We start from the raw sequence: 22,134 nt of genomic DNA, 5'->3' as shown, positions 1-22,134 counted from the left end.
TTATTCTTTCTTTCTTTATCATCTATTATTTTTCAGACCGCATATTTTTCTATTATTCTCACTCATTCTTGGTACTTTTTGTATTGTGTTTTCATTATTAGTTTGATTTTATTCTTTTGCCTCATTTTAATGTTTTACCAATGTGTTTAATTATTTAACTTTGTTTAAAGTTTAAAGTCCTAGTATTGTACCTCAGCATTTATTTTCTATCTTTCCATGCCTTCCTGTGGCTCCCATGTTTCCTCACTGCAGATGTACATAAAGTATCTGGCCCCACTATTTGTTGACTTCATTGTGAAATGACGTAGGCTGGTTTCAGAACCTTCCTTTAAACCAGCCTTTACTAACAGGACAAAGTCGGAACATTTCAGCTGATGATCTATAGACATCACAGGAAACTGTTGTCTGTGTTTATTGCATAACATCAGTTCTTCCAAAATCAAGCACCAGTACCACACCATTCAGGGTCACAGTGCACTGGAGCTGATCCCAGCTATCAATAACTGAAGGCAGGGCATCAGCCAGAGCCACGCTGCAAATACAGAGAAACTGACAATCACACCCACACCTCCAGTTTAGTGCTATCAGTTACCCTGATACACAATTTTTTGGACTGTTCAAGGATACTGAACACCACCCCAACCGAAACCCACGCAAATGGAGAACACAGAAACTTCATACAGACTAGAGAAAGCTGCATGGTGTGAACTTGAACCTACAACATTTTCGCTGTGAGAAGAAATGCTGTGTGGGCAAAATTCATAATAGAGGTCTCTCACCCATGAATTTACTAAAACATTTGCTGATTCAATTAAAATGTTACTGTCCCTCTCATCATGTGGTTCACATTTTGACACCATGAGAGCAAGATGACATCAAACAACTTATCAACGGCATCTCAAGCAGGAAGTTCTCAGACAAAAGTGGCCACTGATCTTAAAATGGCAGAGTGTGTCCAGAGAAACTGGAAGAGTCACAAAGAAGCAGAGAAGCTTCATTTGGCCACAGCCCACACTGAGGACCACTTCATTGTGAATGGTGCCCTGTGGAACTGGATGGTGAACACTGTTCAACTCCAGGCAGATTTAAGAGGGGACAGGAACCAAGAGTCACGTCAGACCATTGGAAACCATTTCAATCAGCGTGATCTGTGTGCCAGACGACCTGCAAGGCTTTCAGACCACACTACCAGGCACAGACCTCTTTGTCATGCATGGACCAGGGAGAAATTACACAGGACGAGGGACCTGGGCCTCAGTGCTGTTCTCCAATCAGTCTGTTCATGTTGAGCAGAAATGAAAACCGCCAACGATGATGGAGACATCGAGGAGAACGCTGTGCTTCAGCCACTGTTGTGTGTGGGTCTGGTGTCTGGTATCAATGTGGGCAGGTTTGACACTTTGTGAATAGTCCAGCTACAAGCCCATACTACATGAATAAAATCATCAGTCCAGCCATTGTTTCCCTGCATGAAAAAACACAGGCCTGATTTCCTCTTTGTGGACCGACAGTGCTCCAGATCATCGAGGCATCATTAGGGAATGGCGTACCTCTGATGGTGTGATATTCACTTTCCACAGACCCGGATCCAATAGAAAACCTCTGTAAAAAGCTGATTTGCCATGTAGAGGTTCCTAACTCTGTGGTTTATAACCTTTAAAAACAGCAGTGTTTTTTTTTTTTTTATCCTACCACCAAATGATTTGTGAAACTGAAACAAAATATTTATGTTTCAGTTTCAGACTACTCTTCAAAATGCAAATGATCATATAATTTTCCTTCTTTTTTTCTTTTAAAAAGTTCATAACGTGCTCCATGTTGCATTCCTAAAATTGAAGAACTCCACTTGAGAACTGTAGACATTTCATGACATTTTTTTCAGAAGGTTCAATTACAGGAATGGTGACAGACTGGTCTGACAAGTGAAAACACTAAATAACAAATAAACTGGAATGTACAAGCCATGTTTTAAAATGAATTCAGCACAGATGCAAGTTTATTGGAGTGCTCCATACATATGATAAACAATATAATAGATAAGCATGTGATAATCAGCCCTCTTCAAAATGAATTGGAGCCTGAAAACTTTAAAAGATGAATTAAGTTTAAGAATAAATTAATTTCAATTTGCCCCCAAATCAAAATAACATTTTTGCCTCTGAAACATTTCCCTTTTTTAAATTTACCCATTTGAGTTTGTGAGTCTATTATTGATTTGAAACTCTATATTAATCACCCATAATGTGACAAAAAGATCACTTTATTTGCCTAAGCAGAGATAAATTAAAACATTTGTGTATTCGACAGACTTCCTACTGTGCAACAAAATCATCAATGAAGGCGTGGGTAGTCTAGTTTATTTCCACAAACAAAAAATATACATTTTACAATAATTAATGACTCTGTGCATTTGTGGGTTTGTCCTGTGAAGGACTGGTTTTACCATCCTCATCCATACCCAGCTGAAATCAGCTACGACTGCCTGACAAACTATGTACATTTGCATGTAATTTTGTGGGATTTTTGACAAAGAGGCTGAAGAGCTGGATAAAGTCCCAGTTGGAGAAGACTAGATTATCTTGATGTTCTTAAAAAATTTCTTAAATTATCTTGCAATACCTGAAGTTCTCAAAGAAAAATGATCAATGTTGGACTCCTCAACTTTTGAAGTAAACAATCCACCCTCGTGATCTATTTCAAGATATAAAAAAACACTGATAAAAGTGGACTACTTACGAACCACAGATCTGTCATTCACTTTTAAAACTCACTTTTAAAACTTTTAAAACAGAGTGTGACTCACTCTGAGATCAGCAGGAAATGTTTTTCTTAAAAGCAGTTTAACTTTTAGAATGGGTTTATACAGAATGACAGATGAAAGATCATACATGGAATAATCTGAATACAAATGCCAAATTCTAAACTACTGCTGGAATGCAGCCTTCACTTTTGACAAAACCTGAAAGAAAACAAAATCAAAACTTTTTATTCTCTTATATTAACCCTTTATTAGGGCTTGAATTTTGGCTCAGATCTTCTGACTCACTACTGCTCTGTGACTTTTATCATAGACTGAGAACAATCAGTCTATTGTAAAGACAAATTCAATTCAATTTTCAATGAAGCTTTATTTATATAGTGCCAAACAGTTGTTTCTAGGCAGTTTTACAGAGAAAACCAACAGTTCCACATGAGCATGAAAAATGACTGTTGAAAGGAGAAACTCCCTTTTAAAAGGCAGAAAGCTCTGCAGAGCCGGGCACAAACACACCTTTATATTTACATCCAGATTTCACAAGATCGTAATTCAACTAGACACAATATTTGGAGTGAAACCAATCAAAACAATAATTTAATAAATCCTCCAAGTCACTCCCCAAATTTCAACTGTCTCTCTTTTTCTAAGCCGTGCAGCTCTCTTGCTCGATTCTTGAGCTCCTCGGCTTTCTTATCATCCTTCGCTGTCCCATCCCCAAGTCTGTACATCCGGCTCGCGTTGGCACAGCCCCACACATGTCCCAGGTCACAAGCCCTGTTTGCAAACTTCAGAGCGAGCTTCATGTCTGGAGACAGCCCTTTTGAATTGCCCTCTATGAACATGGCACTGAGGTTGAAGCAGGACGGGGCAAAGCCCCCGTCGCAGGCCTTCTCATAGTACTGTCGCGCTGTGGCGGCGTCAGGGCCGCCTTCCATTGCTCTTCCATCATGGGCCAAGAGACCAACGTTGTGGCAGGCATCTAGAGATTTCTTTCCTCCAGCATTGCAGGAACGCACAAAGCAGGAGTAGGCTGTTTTCAGACACTCCGTGACTCCACCTGGTGGAAAGATCAGAAAGACAAGTTCAGAGTTGATTCACCTTCTACTGAGAAGTAGTGTAAAAACTATTAAAGTTTCCCTGAAAGGATCACAAGAACTAAACTAATGCCAATTTCCTCTGAACAGAAGTTGGCAACTATAAACCAACTGTTAGGTAATTTAGCCTCCAGGCAGCAATGATCGCACATTGTACTCTCTACACATATAAACGGCAAAAAGTGTAAATTAATGACATTCTTTTCACATCATTATTGCACAAATTTGACTTGACTTTGCAATTTTCAGTCTCAAAAAATAAATACACTGAAAAAATAACTCAATAGTGTCTGGGGAGGAGCACACACATTGCATGCTCAGTTGTCTCATGAAAGCATAATTTCAAACCAGGCTCTTTAACTTACATTTTTAAGATTAAAACTTACTGTTTTAAGTTTGCATGTTCTCCCTGTGCCAGGGCTTTCATGAGATATTCTAGCTTCCTCCCACAATCCAAAACTATCAATAAAGGTTTGATTACTGTAATTTGGCAATAAGTGTGTTTGTGTGTTCTGTCAATGTTGTAGCTGTATGACAGATGATTGGTGACCTGCCAACCATGTAACCTGCTCGTTGTCTGCTGTTGGCGAGGATTAACTTAATAATTTGAATAAAGTGAGTATAAGAAATGGACAACTCGATAAAGTGACATGAAGTCATTGTACATCGAAAACCATAGTACAGCCAGTTTTAAGGGTGACAGTAGACTTACAAAAAAGGAGTTCAAAATGTTTTAGGGGACTCAGAACAGAAGTGAAAATGACACGAGAACCTGTAACAATGACAAATTACTGCACCCATAACTCTGTTCAAAACCCATTTGAGAATTACAGCCGGACTGAAAATAACTATTTACTACAACTTCTCCAGAGCCTGACACTAATAGCTATTTTAGAAACACAATCTTTAGTAAGTGTTATGTTAGTTATGTTTTCATGTTGAAAACAATATTTGGAAATTTGGATCCAAACTTTTCAGCTTCTAAAAGTTCTTTCCAACCTGGGTTTCAGAAACTTACCGTGAGTGCACCAAAGCTGACAGAGGCTGCCTGTTCTAAAGCCATCAAAATACAACTGTCTGTGTTTTAATCAATCTGAGACTGGAGCTAGAGCCATGGTGTTTGTAATTGACACCAAGGGAAAAGGGTTGGGAACAAACAATTGGCAGGACTAAAGATGAAATACAGAAATTGAACAAAATAATCAAGTGAACTAAACCAGATGGCATGGTGCTGATGTCTGACTTGAGGCACACGTTGCAAAAAGTAATATGAACAGCTTTGAAATGCAAAACAACAGAAAACCACTGAAATACTAATAAGCTACAACTTCAGCATGTTTAATTGGTGCACATCTTTTTTTTGTTTTTACAGAGGGTAAATAAATTTAGTCAACCTTTGCCCGTGACATGGTAAGCTCCAATTTTATAGCAGCTCTCTCCAAATCCATAGGTTTCACAGTTGTGTCTGAGCACTTCTGCTGCAGATTCGTGGTTTTTCTTCACACCTTCCAGGTAGTCAGCAAGCCTTTGACACCCTGTAGAGAACATGTCAGGGAGGGTCAGACAAAGCAGATCTGCAGTAGGTATATGAGCACAGGTTATTCATTCACGCTGCTGCCAGCTTTTACCTTCAGGGTCCTTTTCTTTGTAGCACTGGAAGCTGTATTCCACCCCCAGGTTGTCCAGGAACTGCTTCACTTCTTTCTCGTCGTTAAAGTTAATCAGTCCAGCCATGTCTCTTCTGTCGTTTCAAATCCACAATGTAAAACACGTGTTGAAGGCTGGACTCCCTTCATTCACGAAGGCTTGACCTTGGCGATGGAGTCTAGAAGCCGATGTTACAAAAGCTGCTCCAGGACAAGTAAATAAACTTCCGTCACTCACCGCGAAGTCAATAAAAAAAAAAAGGTCGCGCTCATGTAAGCGTAATCCCTTTCAAAGACACAAGGACGTGGTCACGCTTGTCCACTACTTATGCTGTATTGGTGTCTTCCTTGCTTTGTAACCTCCCCTGCAGGCTTCCGTAGCCCCGCCCACTTCACAAACTACTTCCTGTGTTGTGACCTTTGTTTACTGTCTGTCTGGTCGCTCCGATTTAAAAAAAAAAAAAAAAACATTTCGCTCAGTTTTTTTTTCTCTCTCGGATTTTCAGCCGCCGCTGCTGCAGGTCGACATGAATTCCAGGGTAGATCGCCACTGTCGAGGTTTCCGCACAGAGGCAACACCTCCACGGAGGCGACAACAAGTGAGCTAGCCCGCTGCTAGCAGCCGTCGAGTTTCGCTCGCCCTCCGCGTCCTCTTGTTTTTTGTTTTGTTTTGTTTTGTTTTGTTTTGTTTCGTTTTGGGCGGAACGCCGATAAGGATCATTTCAGCGTGTCCGCAGCGGGTCACCACTGCCAGCGGATAAAGAGGGGCGCGACGCCAACGTCCGTGCTGGAGATTTGCACACCTGCTCCCGTCGCATCGATTAAAACTTGGAAACCTCAGCCATGGCGTACAATTTCATCAACACGGTAAGTTTCACTTCGTGGGCTTTGCTTAGTTCGCCCGGCGTCTGCAGAAATCCCCAGCAGTCAGCTCAAGCCAACGCGCTGCTTTTGTCTCCAGGACGATGCGTCTCCGGAGTCGCTGACAGACCTGTGCCTGACTTGCGTGAGCCAGAACCTGGAGTGTTTCTGCGTGAAGCGCCCCGACGGCTCCCTGTGCTTCAGGGAGGCTGTGCTCTTCCCCCAGGAGCTGGCAGACCAGCTGCTGGCCAAGATGGCAACTGAAGGTAAAGCCTTGAAGTGGGTTTGCGTCGCGTGCTGGTGTCTGGAGAAGCAAGCGTGTGGTCTGAGGTTTGCGGGTTCGAATCCCCATGCTGTCCGTGAGCAAGGCCCCTGACTCCCCAAGCAGCTCCCTGCACTGCGGCATCCCTCTGCTCCTAGGATGGACTGTTGAGGTGAACAGTGGAATTGGTTGAGTGCAAGATGATCAATAAGGGGCCTAACATGGTGATGGAAATACAGGCATTAATTTCTGAAAGGCACACAGCACTAATCAGTGAGCAGTGTTATCTGACATACCATTAATAAACTCTAAAACTACCAAATCCAGCAGCAGGAAAAAAATATCAGCTGTAAGAAGGCTCTTTTTTTAATGAGTCCCCAAAAGGTGATTCAGTAGTGGGCTATATATAGATGAGAGGAGCTGCACCTTGTCCGACACATGTCTTCATACTTAGTACTGTTCTGCAGAAGCTCAGGCTCCTTTTTGCTGTTTTGTCGTGAATTTTAAACTGTCAGAATGTTATTCCAAAGGGATTTCAGGATATTCACTTCAGTTCTACTCAGAGTTGTTGCCTAGAGGTTAGAGAAGTGTATTTGGATTCTTACTATCATTACTTCAGTTCTCACAACACTGTGGGCCCCTGCTGCCCGCCGCTCCTAGTAATAGGGTGAGTCAAATGCAGAGAATTAAAGAATGTCACTCTGGGATTAATAACACTGAGTTCTGCACTGAGTTCAGAACAGTGACACTCTTTACAAGATGCCGTCTTTGTTTTTGAGGCCGCTGTTGTCCGTCATCATCTGCTGTGCTATGGTGAAGGTGTTCTATGAGTCTGTGGTAGTGAGGGCAACCCTGTGTGGGGCAGCAGGCGGAGGGCGGCCGACACCAACAGGCTCAACAGACTCGTCAGAAAGGCCAGTGATGGGATGTGGGTGGAGGTGGTCTCGGGGGGGGGGGGGGGGGGGGGGATCGGGATCTGGTCCAAACTGAGCTCCATCCTGAACCATGTCTCTTCACCCCTTCATGAAGTCCTGGTCAACAGCAGTAGAACCTTGAGCAACAGGCTCTCATTACACTGTCACAAAATTATTTAATTCCTTTATTAGAGATCTTCTCTTATTTTATTGTACTCTTTCATTTATACAGAAATGACGCACATACGTCTACTCTCTCAAAACTGTCCTCGCTGTGTCTGATAAGCAGGGGATGTGCTGGGCCAAGGTTGGGCTGGTTAATGCTTGCACCTGCAGACTGTGACAATATGTTCACACACACGTAAACATACAGTTCTTTTGATACTTATCCAGACTGGCTATAAAAGCCTACCCCCTTCTCTCCAGCCTTTGGAATTCTCTGTGTTACTCTCTGCAAAACACAGACTCTGCGGATACCTCCCTATTGCATTGCAATCAAACTTGTGCAGAATTCATTGACCATGGTATCCTGACATTTTCTGTTCGTTTGCCTCCATGACACCAGCAAAGTGCTGTGCAGAGCGCCTCAGGAGACCCTTCATTCCTGTGGCTAATTGACTGTTTAACTCTTCTTTGTAAATTGTGTTTATTGTGTTTTTCTGTTCATTTCATTCTTTTGTGCTTATATTAGTCACTGCTTAGCTTGGTCCTGTGTATATTCATATTTAATTATTTAATGTAGCTTATCTTTGCCTTGCTGATATTTTTTATCTTGTTTTCTACTTATTCTGTGTGGAGTTATGTGACAGTAACTTCCCTCTGGGATGAAAGTATTTCTGTTCTATTTTATAGCACTAATATTGCATATGGCCTAGCCATCTGATTGCATTTTCACAGCAAAAACCAAGCAATCCAATATAATCAAGCATGGACAATTGTGGAGAAGAAAAGCTCTCTTTTAATAAGATGGAACCTTTTCAGAACCAGGCTCAGGCATTTTTCTGGTGCACCAGTTGGAGTTGAGGGAATAGTGAATGAGAAAAAAGTAGGGCAGAGCTAGAGAGCAACAACTCCCAGCTCCACTGTCAGATCCTGCAGTAAGGTTCAGAGAGGGCAGAGACACCATGTTAATTATATGTAATGGTGATATATGGCTGCATTAATGAGGAGAGGAGCTCAGTGCGTTGATGGTCTCCCGGGAGTGTGGAGCTCTAGCACTTATTGAAACACATGTTATTTGTAAGTTTTAATTCTGATCATTGATGTCGAGACTGTCTTGGTCTCGATGTGTCACATGATCCATGAGAGCAGCTTAAAATTATGCACAGGTCCGTGTGGTTGCAACCGTTCTGACAAACCATGTAGAGCTTCAGAAGTAAAATCAGTCCTTCAAGAACATGCATCCATTAAAGGTACTTCATGTTTGTACACTGTCCTTGAGTGTTTTGAAAGAGCTTTATTAATAGTATGGCTGTTGTTGCACGACTCGCACCAGCATGAACCCCCTGCTTTTCAAATAATTTCCCTCTGGGATTAGCAAAGTATTTCTATTCCTTTCTATTCTTCAGGTAAATACCCTGCTGCACCAACAGGCACCAGTGTTTTCATATTGAAAAGCGACACTCATGCACACATGTCTGTGTTGTCACGTAAATCAGTCCAGGATTGAAGTGAACAAAGACAGCATTTTGCTCCTTCCTGCTCTGATGTTTGAAGTTTGGTTTGTTTTTTTAATCTCAATAGAAATAAACTGTAGAAAGAGGAAATAAAGCTGTTGGAGCCTGTATGAAGGTGCACTTGTGTCAAGTGTGGAAACTTCAAAAGCAATACATTTATTGAAACAGTAAAAATATTTCAAACAGGCAAAATGAAGTTTAAATCAGGGAAACTGAATGGAGTCACATGAGTATTGTAACATTGGTTGTCCTAAGGCTAAACATGGGACTGGTGACTTTCTACATACATCCATGTTTCTGATTTAGCCTCCAGAAAGTACCAGGAAAAAGAAGTTGAGAACATTTAATGACCACTGACAATAGTTATTTTGTCCTCAGGTCTCCTGAACGACAGCACTGTGGGTGTGTTTCGGAACTGTGAATACCTGCGACTGAGACGAGCCTGCATCCGTACGGCTCGGATCTCTGCGGAGGCCTTTCAGAAAGCCTTGTGCCCTCACAGACTGCTGGAGCTCGATGCTTCAAGGGTCAATGCAGACCTGACTATTCCTGATATTCTCCAGGGCCTGGCCACCAACAGGCACTGTCAGGTAAAGCCAGAGTGTGTGTCAAGTTGTGTTACTTAACTACCTCTCCACACTGAATATTAAAAATAAAGTTGTATTTTTCTCTCGGTTCTTTTCACAGAAGTCTCTCCAGCGACTTTTCCTCACAGGCCTCACCATGTCTTCTCTAGAGGAACCAATCTGGTATCGCTTCAGCTCTCTCCAGGGCCTGCGCTCACTCTCCCTAGCTAACGTAGACTTCTATCACTCCGGCTTAGTCGATGTGTGTTCCTTGCCTCGGCTGGAGAGCCTCGATCTCTCAAACACCTCAATTACCAACCTGACTCCTCTGCTGGGTCTGAAGGAACGGCTACGTTCTCTCACGCTCTACCAAATCAAAAGGCTGGAAATGAGCACCTCTCAGATTCTGGAAATCCTCGGCCAGTTCAACGTGTTGCAGGTAAATGGAAAATAAAAACTGTGAATGTTGTGTATCTATTGGCTAAATCAAATTTCCATGTCAATGTCAACCTGTGTAATTTCACAAACCGTGCTTGTTTGTTGTTGTGGTAATTGTGAAAACCATGTTTTCCGCAGCACCTGGACATCAGTGACGATAAGCAGTTCACCTCTGATGTGGCTCGGCAACTGCTGGAGCAGACGGGGATCCTGCCTGCGCTCATTTCTCTTGATGTGTCGGGGAGGAAGCAGGTGTGTTTAGACTGTTATGACTCAAGTCATTTTAAGGCAACTTTCAAATAAAGTGCCAAGATTTTACAGTTTTTTGTTGTTTTTTTCTTTGTGGAAATCATAGGTGACAGATGCAGCTGTTAAAGCCTTTGTTGATGAAAGACCAGGGATGGCCTTTGTGGGGCTTCTGGCTACAGATGCTGGCTTCTCAGACTTTCTCTCTGGAGAAGGAAATCTAAAAGTAGGTACAAATAAGCAAAAGTAATCTGAGCGAAGTGATTAGACACAGAGACATTTGAACTGTCCTATGTTTACTAACAGGTAGCAGGAGAAGCGAATGAGACTCAGATCTGTGAGGCTCTGCGACGCTACAGTGAGAGAGAAGGTTTTGTCCGAGAAGCCCTGTTTCATCTGTTCAGCCTGACCCATGTCATGGAGAAACCAAGGCACGATATCCTAAAGGTAAACACTCAACAAACATTTTGTTTCTCTTACGTTATCTCTATTTTTATGGTCAGTGATAAGAGACACATCTACGACTGCCCTCCTTAAAAACAAACCTCAGATAGTTAAATATAAATAACAGCAAAATACAAAATTTCATAAATCTTTGTTCTCATCAAATCATACGATCAGGTGTTGAGACTGATTTATTTTCTAATTTTGATTATAGTTATAAAAAGTGAAAAAGTTAAAACAGGGTCTTGTTTAAGTGTGCAGCTTTTCTGGAGATGATTTCTGATTTGAGATTAAAGTGGTTCGGCAGTCCTGAGCATTTGTCGCCATAATCTTACTGAAATATCTGAATTACCGGCAGAGCCAGTTAAGCACTGGGACTCCTGTGAAGCCGTGCTGCTGGGCTGGATTCACTAAATGATTTAAGATTATTGTCTTCCTGAAAGACAGTGGCCTTACCTCAAAGAGACATTATCTGGACAAGAGCAGATTTTATCTGCTGAGATTTCTTTGAAATGTACTTTTGCCTTTGATGGTGTTTTTCGGATGTGTAAGCTGCCCACGTCACGGGCAGTAATGCTACTCAATGGCCACAGAAGAGTTGTACATTTTGTCTCATGTCATTTCAAGTGAGCTATGGCTGTTATAGCATTTTTTTCCCCAGCATGTTTTCTGGAAGTGTCCCTGAGTATCATGTAGCGATACCCAATAGGACAGTTATTCTCAACCTGGGGGTCACCAAACATTCACAGGGGGTCTTGAACCCTCTTGATCTTAAGGGGTATAACATGTTTTTGTCTTAAAAATTGGTGACTCTGCGTTTAATTCATTTGGCACAGAATAGCTTTGCAATAAAAATCTAAGCAGCAAGCTAAAGAGAAAGATGAATTGGTCAAAGAGAAAAGAGCCTATGAAGAGAGTCGCACAGAAGCAAAGGACAAACTTGGAGCCAAATGCATCTACTGCCGTGAACAACTGGGGAGTGAAAGTCTAAAACTGTGCAAGCTGAGGCTGCACAAGTCCACCAAACACCCAGAGGCGATGCGTAACCCCAAAATAGTTTATCTTCAGAAAGAGGAACTCGTTACAGAATATAACAAACCAGTTTTATTTCACATGTAGTGTATTATGAAGTTTGTTTAACCTTTTTTTGTGATTGTACAGGGCATTGTGGAGCAGAGCAGAGGTTCACAATGGTGATAATTTGGGTTCTCTAATGTTTTGATGCTGTTAAGTCTTAACAGGTCAAAGTTAATCAGAATGGAGTCTTGTCCTTTGGCAACGTCAGATTTCTTCTCATCCTCCCAATCTTTCGAGGATATTATACACTGTAAATAGTGAGACCTTCACGTTTCTGGATTTTACATCAACAATCCGCTGAAGTGTTCCCAGCAATTGCCACACGCCGTTTGTCCCAGATTGGTGGTCCTCTGTGTGTGTGTTGGTCGCTGAAACGTCTAATATGCTGTCAAATTCAAAACCAGCCGATATTTTATTCCCCGTTTGGGGCCAACATCTCAGTCTCAACATCTGAGTATGTTGTCTGTGTTATATTGGGCTCGCGAGATTTACATGTCATATCTGTTTTCATTTATTCAACTCAACTTTAATTATATTGCACTTTATAAACAGCAGCAGCTGAAAGAAAGCGTTGCACATAAATAGACATAAAAGCCTAAAAATTAAAAAAAAAGGTTGCAAACAATCAAAAACATTGAACCTTTGCATATTTCGAGAACCACATCAGTTTTCTGTAATGCTCGATGTATTTAAATTTTCCTTATTTTTTGTATTTTTCAGCTGGTTGTTGTGGGTATGAAGAATCATCCAGCCACTCTGAATGTACAGCTGGCCGGCAGCGCGTGTGTGTTCAACCTGACAAAGCAGGATTTGGCGGCAGGGATGCCCGTCCGATTGCTGAGTACCGTCACTCAGCTTCTACTAGAGGCCATGAAGACTTTCCCCAACCACCAGCAGGTAGCTTTCTGTGGCTCCTTCCAGTCTGAAAACAAAGGAAGAAGAAAAAGGCACTCATGTGAAACAGTTTGTCTGCACAGGAAACCCATAAGAGGCATGACCCAAGTCACAAATTTAACCCTTTGTCATATTTTTAAGACCTTAAGAATAAAAAAATACCTCAGTAACATGTGAAGCTGTACCATTTTCACTGACTTTCTGAGTGTCCATACCAATGCCTACAGTGACCTTCTGAAGTTTGATATGAAATAAAAATAAAACCCTTTTAACCATGTACTAAAAACTGAACCAATTTTTAAAACAGCTGTAATTTGATAGTTCTAAAATCAAACTGCATATCTTACAAGCAGTGGAGAGCAAAATGGAATTAGTTTAATACAAAAAAATATCAGATTTTTCTTTATATTGTCCACATGTAAGTTTGCATGAGAACATAACAGATCCCATAAAAATCCAAAGTATTTCAGTCCCTACTGATGATGTGTTGTTGCAATAGAATAAAGTTTAATCTCGGTCTCAAGGACTGAGCCACTTATTGATAGGAGTCTGCAGCCTTTAGAGGGCAGTGTGTCCAAAACTAAACATCCAAAGAAAGAACTTGTACAACCAGAAAATGTTCATGGAAAACCCAAGAAGCAGCTTCATTTTTTTTTTTGTTTTGTTTTGTTTTGTTTTAATGGACCCCCCCCCCCCCTCCAAAAAACGAAAACAAAGTGCAGTTTCTATCCATCTCAATCCAAACCTATTGTTACCTTTGCTTTAAAGAAATCCAGGAGTTCGGGATGAGAACTCAAGGTGTAAAGAAAAGACTGTCATACTGTATGAATATGGTTCAGTGCAGTCAGTACATGCAATGTTTTTATAGTAGATTTAATAACGTGAGATGAAACACGTCTGATATATTTCTTTACTGAGCGCCACTGCAGTCAGTTGTTGATGAAGTTGAATGCTGATGCCAGTTTGTCTTTGCTTTTATAGCTGCAGAAGAACTGCCTGTTGTCTCTGTGCAGCGATCGAATCCTACAAGAGGTCCCATTCAACAGGTGATTAAAAACCTCTGCCGCAACGGCTGTGTGTGTTTCAGGCTGGTTGGACATCGCGTCCTGCATCGACTTTTAAAAATGCTTAAAGACCAAAACTGTAAATGAGCTTCTTTCGCATCTGTAAATCAGGAAATTTGTAAAATATTCCATGACTGACTATTTCAGAAATTCTGTCTTTGACAGAAGATGTCACATCACAGCAAACGCTTTGCTGCACTTTTCTTTTTAAAGGTTCGAAGCCGCTAAGCTGGTGATGCAGTGGCTCTGCAACCATGAAGACCAGAACATGCAGAGGATGGCGGTTGCAATCATCTCCATACTGGCTGCGAAGGTAGATTTTTATATCTCTGATATAAAAATGTTTCGTGTTTTTCTTGAAATACACTGTATGCACTGTTAATGTTGGACACCAGCAGCGCCTGGCTTCAGGGAGTTGCTCTGCGCTGCCGGAGTGAACAGCTCCGCGGAGGGACTGAGCTCTGTACGCTGGAAGCCTTCACCAGTCACACATTTAACCAGGTGTTTTAGTTACGTGTTCCACTAATTGATAGGGTGAAATCAGTGACTCAACTTGCAGTGTTTGATCACATGCATTTGTGCATTTATTAGTCAGCTGGTCTATTTATAGGATTGACGTTTTTTTATGCACTTTTTATACTTTTGACTTCCACATTCATGTCTGTCTGAGTATTTTTTTTTCGTTGCCCATTTTAAGAAATTCTATAATAAATATTTTTTAATGAAACATGCCTTAGATTGTAAAATGACTCTCAATGAATTGTCGAGTGAAACTTTTTAACATCTGTGTTCCAGGAAGCATCTTGGTTTGATAGATCCCAAAGGATGTTAACAATTGTATCTTCAGTCTTGACTGTATTTTCACTGACATTGTGCTTAGACAAAATAATAACCCACGTCTCCATAATTAATGTTTCACTCATGTTTCTGAAGTTTTCAACCTTGGCTTTACCTTTGACACAAATCAAGCCTCTTGGCAGTTCCACTGACCTTTCCCAGTCTGCCTTTAACCACCTACAGTGCAGGTGGTTAATAACTGGTGGTTAATAACTGATAATAACTCATATAACGTGTAGGTCCTACACGTTATGAGTCTCAGAACAACACCACACTGAAGTGATTTTTATTGGCCAAGCCAGATCACAAAATGACGACTGTAAAGCGCTCCTCGCTGGCAGCTGAAATGAATTCATTTTGAACGCTGTGTCACAGAGTCACACCAAACCGATCTAACGTGGCATTTTTCCTCATTTTCCGTTAAACTGGCTCCTGGCCAAACCATGTTTGCAATTCAGAATCCTGCAGTGATCTTCAGAACTCGTCCTGCTCAGTTTATAGTCGGCCTAAACCGTCGGTTTATTACTGCTACACACACCCATTGACCAGTCCCTCCAGGAAGCTGGTTTATTTTAATTATTTGCTGTAATTGCAGTGTCCATGAAGTCTGTGTGGCCTTGCAGCTTTATCTCCGCAACTTGATATAATTGCAAGTTTGCACAGAATTCAGGGAGATTGTTTGAATTTAAATTAGCTGCAATCGCAACTTCCTTTTAGGAACTGATTAGTGTGTCCATGTAACGTCAGCACAGTGGGGTTTTGCTCCCAAACTCTGCAGATCCCTTAGAAATCACATCATGAATAGAACTAAAACCTTACATTAAAATAAACAAATCAGTTTGATCCCATGTTTGGATTTGGAACTTTCTTTTTTTTTTTACTTATTTACTGTCTCGATTTTTTTTTTTTTTAAATATTGTCCAAGAACTTTTTTCTGAATTCACATGTGTTCCTCTGATGTGAAACGACCTTGAGTGTCTGAGAAGCTTCCTCTAAATGACGTGTGTTGTGAACTGTTGTTATCCTTCGAAGAGCCTCTTTTGCTTTTCTTGTCCATTTCGTTGCTTCGGCTCCGCAAACTTCCTCTGTGTAGGATCGATAAAAACCTTCTGACACCTCGCTAAACTAATGGCCTAACTTCCTTTCTGACCAAAATGATTGTTTGTTTGTTTGTACGGAGCCGGCTGGTGCTGGCTGCGTCGTTCCTTGATGGATCACCTCATGTTGTTTTTCCACCTCAGTATAATATCTTATGTCCAGATTGAGACTTGAGCTGTTTTATTAAAGTTAAATCACAAGACAATCGTATTTTTAAATCTCACAAAATCTTTTTTTTTTTTTTTTTTATAAACTTGACGTTATGCTGTGCTGTCCGCTTACAAGGACAACGATCTTTGCCTGGCTTTGCAGTTATTGTAAAATGTGTTTGTGTGTGTGTGTGTGTTTCAGTTATCTACAGAGCAGACAGCCCAGCTCGGAGCAGAGCTGTTCATTGTGAAGGTACGTTTCTCATCGAGGCTGAATTCCCTCAGCTTTTACTTGTTTACTAGGACGGGGGAAAAAAAAGGTGAATTTTTCATTTCAAATTTTGTCTTCCTTCCCCGCAGCAACTGCTCCACATCGTGCGTCAGAAAGCGACTCAGGGCGTGGTGGACGCCACCCTGAAATTTACCCTGAGCGCACTCTGGAACCTCACCGATGAATCACCGACGACCTGCCAGCATTTCATTGAGAACCAGGGTCTGGACCTGTTCATTAAAGTTCTGGAGGTAAACAGGAAATTTCAACATGCAGATAAATATTCAGCACCGCAGAGAGAACAGCTTGAAGCGCGTTTCTATAGGAGTTAATCATCACACTTAATCATGCGTTCCTCGATGTAAGTACATGTGCCTGTGGGGCAGGCTGACTCACTCTTGTTCATACCCCCTCCCCTACAGTCGTTCCCCACCGACTCTTCTATTCAGCAAAAGGTTCTCGGCCTTCTGGTGAGTTTACTGCCCTTTTATTAGCGCTCACACAGCACGGAGTTGGATGCAGTGATGCACATCTAAGACGTTGTCGTCGCCTCTTCGTCTTTTGTCTGGCAGAACAACATAGCGGAGGTGAGGGAGCTGCACGGGGAGCTGATGGTGCAGGGATTTCTGGACCACATCTGCCCCCTGCTGCACAGCCCCGACGTGGAAGTGAGCTACTTCGCCGCAGGCATCCTGGCTCACCTCATGTCTCGAGGGAAGGAGGCCTGGGTGCTCAGCCCTAATCTCTGGTCCTTGCTGCTGGAGCAGCTGGTGAGAACCTTTATGTAAAGGCAGACCTTCCAGTTTGCAGGAGACACGGGGTGTTGATATTTCTTAGCCTGATATGCGTTTGATTTGTTTTTAGCACGATGTCATAATGAAGTGGCCGCTGCCCGACTGCGAAATGGTGGCTTACAGGTGAGATCCAGCTTCCATCTGTTAGTTTATTCATCCATTTCTCTATAAATACTTTATCAGGGGCACATTTGCAAAGCTGGACAGGATCCCAGCTGACCGTGAAAAAGCTCGCGTACGCTCGACGGATAACTCGGACTTTAAATTTTGTGTAGCTGGAGTCTTGTGTTTCTGTGTTTGTGGCACTTCTTTCTTTGGGGTGTTGAAGGAGTACCGTACTTAAAACAAACACAAGCAAACCCCACAGAGAAGCCCCTGTCCAGTATTTAAACCTTGACCTTCTTTTCTGCGAAGCAATTCAACATTTCATATGTAATTGTTTATATCGAGTGACTCAGGACAAAACCTGTTTTCCATGGAAAAAATAACTGTGCCTGACATGCTCACTGCTTAAAAAAAAAAAGAAGAAGAAAAAAACTATGGCATACCTTAAAATGAACTTGTCAGTGCGACCTTTAACCTTCTAACCATTCCACATTAGTTTATCACAGCGGAAATTAACAGAATGAAGCTGTATTCAAAATGTGGATTTCAAGACGTCACACAGCGTCAGAACAGCTCAGCGTCAATGCCATTGTTTCTCTTCCGTCAGGTCATTTAACCCCTTCTTTCCTCTGCTGGAGTGCTTTCACACCCCCGGGGTGCAGCTGTGGGCTGCCTGGGCCATGCAACACGTCTGCAGCAAGAACGGTGAGTGCTACATGTAGAAACCCAGACATCTGCATGCAGTTTGATTTCAGTACCAGCAGCATCGATCTGTCTGTTTTGAAGCATTGACATTTCTTTTCTTTTTTTTTTTTTTTTTTGCACATTTAAATCTGCAGTTCCCTGATCCAGTTTCACTTATTTTGCATTAAATATAACGCAGACATCTTATGGCGCTTTTCCATCCAGTTAAAATGCAGAAAGAGGCTCAGCAACCCCACATGAGTCAGGATCAAAAGGGGCAACAAAGATCTTCCTTTACCAGGAAGAAGCCTCTAACAGATGCTGCACTGCACGCAGTTAATTTTAACCACAACTGAATATTGATGCTTTTCTTCCCAGGTGCAGCACAAGCTGGGTGGCTGAGGGGGAAAAAAAAATCTCTGAAAATTTGGTCATCTTTCAGTATTTTATTCTCTACGTCATTTTAAAAAAGTACATTTTCATCATTTCAGTACAGTATTTGTTATTATCACATTTATGGTGAAAAAAGCCTCAAATTCAACAGAACAAAGGTATTTTGGACTAAGTAATAAAAAAATAAATGTAAAATAAGACAGCCTCATTGTTTTGGTATATATTTCTTTTCCATTTGTTTATTCTGAGACTACCTACAGTGAGAGTGTGTGTGTTTGTGTGTCTGTGTGTGTCTGCGCACATTGCTGAAAAAGCATATTTTAATATGCCTTTTAAAATCCTGGTATTGGGTTCTTTCAAACACAAATATTCAAATTGTTTTGCAACTTCTCTTTTGTAATTAGTTCCACCGTGGTGAAATCCTGATTGTTCCAACAACAGTACAGATTTATAGAAAACACCTAAATCTAAAAATATGTGTCCAGTATAGGAAAAAATTCTGAATAATCTAAAGTAAGATATGAAAGCCCTGCAAATATGGTGCAGGACTTCATTTATGTGTTCAATATAGGGGACGAAATGTAAATATTATGTTAGTGCTATTCGTCTCTCCACAAACTGTTTACCTGCTCACCAGGCCTCTGCTTTCTTTTGCTCAGCTCCTCGCTATTGCAGCATGCTGTTGGAGGAGGGCGGCCTGCAACAGCTGGAGCACATTCACACACACCCACAGACCCACAAAGACGTCAAGCTGCTGACGGAGAGCATCTTGGAGGGTCTGCAGCGCCACAGAGCTCGCACCGGCCAGCCAGCGAACGCGTACACAGGCCGCCACCCGCCGCCTCAGTAACCTCACAGGAGCGAAGAGGACACGCAGGGTAACGCATGAAACCAGCGCCTTTGTTCACAAACTGACTGTTGTTCAGCACGTAATTGTGTCCTATTTCTTTCTTCTTTTTTTTTTCTCCCTGCAGCAAAAGCAAAATCAAGAAGAGGATGATCAGCTGTGTCCCACAAAGTGGAAAACGCACAAAAATCCCTCAAGAATAAACAGGACAGACACATTGCAAACTTTTGCACACACTAACTTTATTTATTGGTTTTTTGTTTTATTTGCATTGTTTTGAACAATATTTTTTCTCTGTGTTGAATCTTATGTTTAAAAATGAAATGGGAAAAAAATGTACTTTTCTGTTGAGCTCAATGCGATCTTTATTATTGTCGCTCACTCTTGTCAGTTTGACATGGAGGTGACTTTTTTCTTTTTTTCTTTTTTTAAATACCAAAATCATGTCTGGGAACTCTTACAAATCTCAATCAGGACAGAAACCCCCTCTGGCAGCTTTGGCCGAGGGTGGACTCTAACCGCCGTTTGTTGCCGAGCGCCCTGGATGAATTGGTTGACTAGCTCATTACAAATACGCATGATGCCGCCGCGAGCTCAAGCATGCTGGAGTTTGTCTGAATGCTCGCTCTGTTCATTTTGGGAATGCCTGCTCGTTTGTTTCCCGCAGTGTTCTGTTCACTGAAACCCGCTCCTCCAGGTCCGCAGTACTACTGTAGCTCCCCATTTAGTTCTTTTATCAGCTAAACGCCTCTGAGTTGATGTGACGGGACACTTGCCACGGGTGTGCTCGGTCTGTTCAAACGTAACGGATATTAACCTAAATCATGAAGAAATTTACATCTCAGACCCCAGAGCACTTTTCTTCACTCTTTCTTCTTTCTTTTCGGGTGCAAGCATTGGGAAGTTCTGAATGACTTATCACTGGGGAAGCTGGGAGTACAATACACTAGAGTTTACACCAAAAGCGTCACTGTCAGCCGCCTCCGCTCAAGTCCACATGCTCTTTGGACTGGAGCGGCAGCGACGATGTGTAGTTATTGCAAATGTACAGATGAGTTGAGTCGCATCCATTTTTTTTGTTTTTCTTTGAGAAGGTAGTGTATATATCAGTATATTTGTTATGCTTCCCAGTCCATCCCTACGTCTTAAAACCAGAAGCAGCACCTCGGTGTGAGCATGCGTGTATGTACGTCTGTACAAGTAGCTGCATCTTAAAGAGTGTCTGTAAATTTAGGTAATGGGAGAGAAATAGTAACTACCGAGTTGGTGGATGAACCGGCTGCATGGAAATGAATTTATTGTTAATTACATTGGTCCTATTTCGGTTTGCTTTTCAGCTTATGTGATCATGAACTGAGAATGGAGGCGCAGTGTGGAAATCTTGTTTACAGAGAGACAGTAGAGACATTTTTCAGTATTAATGATTTTTTTTTTTTTCCTCAGTATTCTGTAATTACTGGTCATGTCACATTAGCGTCCTATAAGATGATATTTATCAAGGTATGCTTCTACTATCCAGAGATGTCACATAGTCTAATTAGGGCGACTTTCTGTGTGGGAGGGACCAACGTCACAGATATAGTTTTGTGCCAGAAGTCATAGCGGTAAGACTTTATTTTATTTTGAGGGCAAGTAAATTTGTAAAGATCAGAACACGTGGGAATACCCGCGTGTGTGTGTTTACAAATTGCTATCATGTAGTGGGCTTGTTTATGGTAATTGTGAGCGCTGCCAGTGAAGCGCCAGAATTACCATTTCATTTGCTCAAAGCCTTATTCTGTTTTTTAATGATGACGAGCTTCTTAGTCAGGCTCAAGGCTGAAAGTCGCTTTCAGAAAGGACAGAGAACGTATATCTGTCATTGCTTTTTTTCTTTTTCTTGATGACTTGGATTGTTTAATTCCTACACATCCCTCTAAATAATGGCCAGTTTAATTTTTTTAATAACAGTTTTAATTAATTGTGAATTAATTAAAATGTGATGAAAGATTTTTTTTTTTTTTTGAGGGGGGAGGGTGTTGTTTTCTAAAAGATACTTGCCTGCTATGACTGTGCCATGTTGCCCAGAATTGTTTTCAAGTTTGGAAATAAAGAATGTACATTGCCATAAGCCTTTTTTATGTTTTGTGAAGACTGCTCAGGTTCACATTTTTAAATTAGTTCAGAACCTGAATGGGATCTGCTTCGAATTAAACACGGAGCAACTAAACAAGGCACAGTGAAGTGAGAACCACAGGCGGTACTGCGGACCCTCAATCTAAACCTTTACGCTGCGTTCCAAATTATTATTTATGCAAATTATATTTTTGTCTGATTTTCCTAAATGGTTGATGCAGATGACAATCAGCATAATTTTCAAGTCATTAGCTGTCAAAATTTAATCCAAATGCTATTGAACAAACATTCCAACGAAAATATTTTTTTCAAAAATTAAAAAACTTAAAATGCATTGTTCCAAATGATTATGCACAACAGATTTTCAAGACATTTTCTAGTTTGTAAAGAACTGAAAATAGTCATTTGTTGAATTTACAGCTGGTCATATTTACTGAAATCAAAAGCTATTTCAATCAAAAACATCATAACAGGTCACGTTACATTTCAACATAGGACCCTGTATTTAATAGCAGCTTCACAATTCTTGCATCCATTGAACTTATGAGTTGATGGAGAGTTTCTGCTTGAATTTCTTTGCAGGATGTCAGAACAGCCTCCCAGAGCTGCTGTTTGGACGTGAACTGCCTCCCACTTCATAGATGTGTTGCTTGAGGACGCTCCTCAATAGTATTGAGGTCGGGGTAGGATGGGGGCCACACCATGAGTTTCTGTCCTTTTATGCCCATAGCAGCCTATGAAGCAGAGGTATTCCTCGCAGCAGGAGATGGTGCATTGTCGGCCATGAAGATGATTTTTGTTTCGGAAAGCACAGTTCTTGTTTTTGTACCATGGTAGAAAGTGGTCCGTCAGAAACTCAACATACTTTGCAGAAGTCATTTTCACACCTTCAGGGACCCTA

The 22,134-nt window shown here is 41.4% G+C and overlaps 2 protein-coding genes across 3 annotated transcripts; one reads left to right on the top strand and one right to left on the bottom strand.

Annotated features, from left to right (window-relative positions):
* Nucleotides 1–2,156: 2,156 nt before the first annotated feature.
* coa7 (cytochrome c oxidase assembly factor 7) lies at nt 2,157–5,868 on the bottom strand. The gene is made up of 3 exons (XM_030083152.1): nt 5,481–5,868; nt 5,247–5,387; nt 2,157–3,815 (listed from the first exon to the last, which is right to left on the bottom strand). Exons 1-3 carry the CDS (start codon nt 5,584–5,586, stop codon nt 3,370–3,372), a joined length of 693 nt encoding a protein of 230 aa, XP_029939012.1. The 5' UTR covers nt 5,587–5,868; the 3' UTR covers nt 2,157–3,369.
* A 47-nt stretch (nt 5,869–5,915) lies between these two features.
* Nucleotides 5,916–21,228, top strand: zyg11 (zyg-11 family member, cell cycle regulator). 2 transcript variants are annotated; one of them, XM_030083151.1, is made up of 18 exons: nt 5,916–6,365; nt 6,460–6,625; nt 9,590–9,801; nt 9,899–10,216; nt 10,354–10,467; nt 10,571–10,687; nt 10,768–10,908; nt 12,703–12,879; nt 13,858–13,922; nt 14,154–14,253; nt 16,227–16,277; nt 16,385–16,546; nt 16,718–16,765; nt 16,868–17,065; nt 17,160–17,212; nt 17,802–17,899; nt 18,931–19,131; nt 19,247–21,228. In XM_030083151.1, exons 1-17 carry the CDS (start codon nt 6,342–6,344, stop codon nt 19,119–19,121), a joined length of 2,235 nt encoding a protein of 744 aa, XP_029939011.1. In that variant the 5' UTR covers nt 5,916–6,341; the 3' UTR covers nt 19,122–19,131; nt 19,247–21,228. The 2 variants fall into 2 exon arrangements, with proteins under 2 accessions (XP_029939011.1, XP_029939010.1); XM_030083150.1 differs by having other exon boundaries at nt 18,931–19,149; nt 19,246–21,228.
* Nucleotides 21,229–22,134: the final 906 nt, after the last annotated feature.

This window comes from Salarias fasciatus, chromosome 23, assembly GCF_902148845.1.
Source record: "Salarias fasciatus chromosome 23, fSalaFa1.1, whole genome shotgun sequence".
Taxonomy (NCBI): Eukaryota; Metazoa; Chordata; class Actinopteri; order Blenniiformes; family Blenniidae; genus Salarias; species Salarias fasciatus.
The sequence above is the reverse complement of the archived record's forward strand: the minus strand, read 5'-3'. Positions and strand labels throughout refer to the sequence as shown.

Excerpts from the sequence above, each read along its gene's own strand:
- coa7 (XM_030083152.1), bottom strand. The coding sequence starts at position 5,586 with ATGGCTGGACTGATTAACTTTAACGACGAGAAAGAAGTGAAGCAGTTC. Across the intron at positions 5,388-5,480 it reads CAAAGAAAAGGACCCTGAAG|GGTGTCAAAGGCTTGCTGAC; the intron begins GTAAAAGCTGGC and ends TGTTCTCTACAG. Across the intron at positions 3,816-5,246 it reads TTACCATGTCACGGGCAAAG|GTGGAGTCACGGAGTGTCTG; the intron begins GTTGACTAAATT and ends TCTTTCCACCAG.
- zyg11 (XM_030083151.1), top strand. The coding sequence starts at position 6,342 with ATGGCGTACAATTTCATCAACACG. Across the intron at positions 12,880-13,857 it reads CTTTCCCCAACCACCAGCAG|CTGCAGAAGAACTGCCTGTT; the intron begins GTAGCTTTCTGT and ends TTGCTTTTATAG. Across the intron at positions 16,278-16,384 it reads CAGAGCTGTTCATTGTGAAG|CAACTGCTCCACATCGTGCG; the intron begins GTACGTTTCTCA and ends CCTTCCCCGCAG.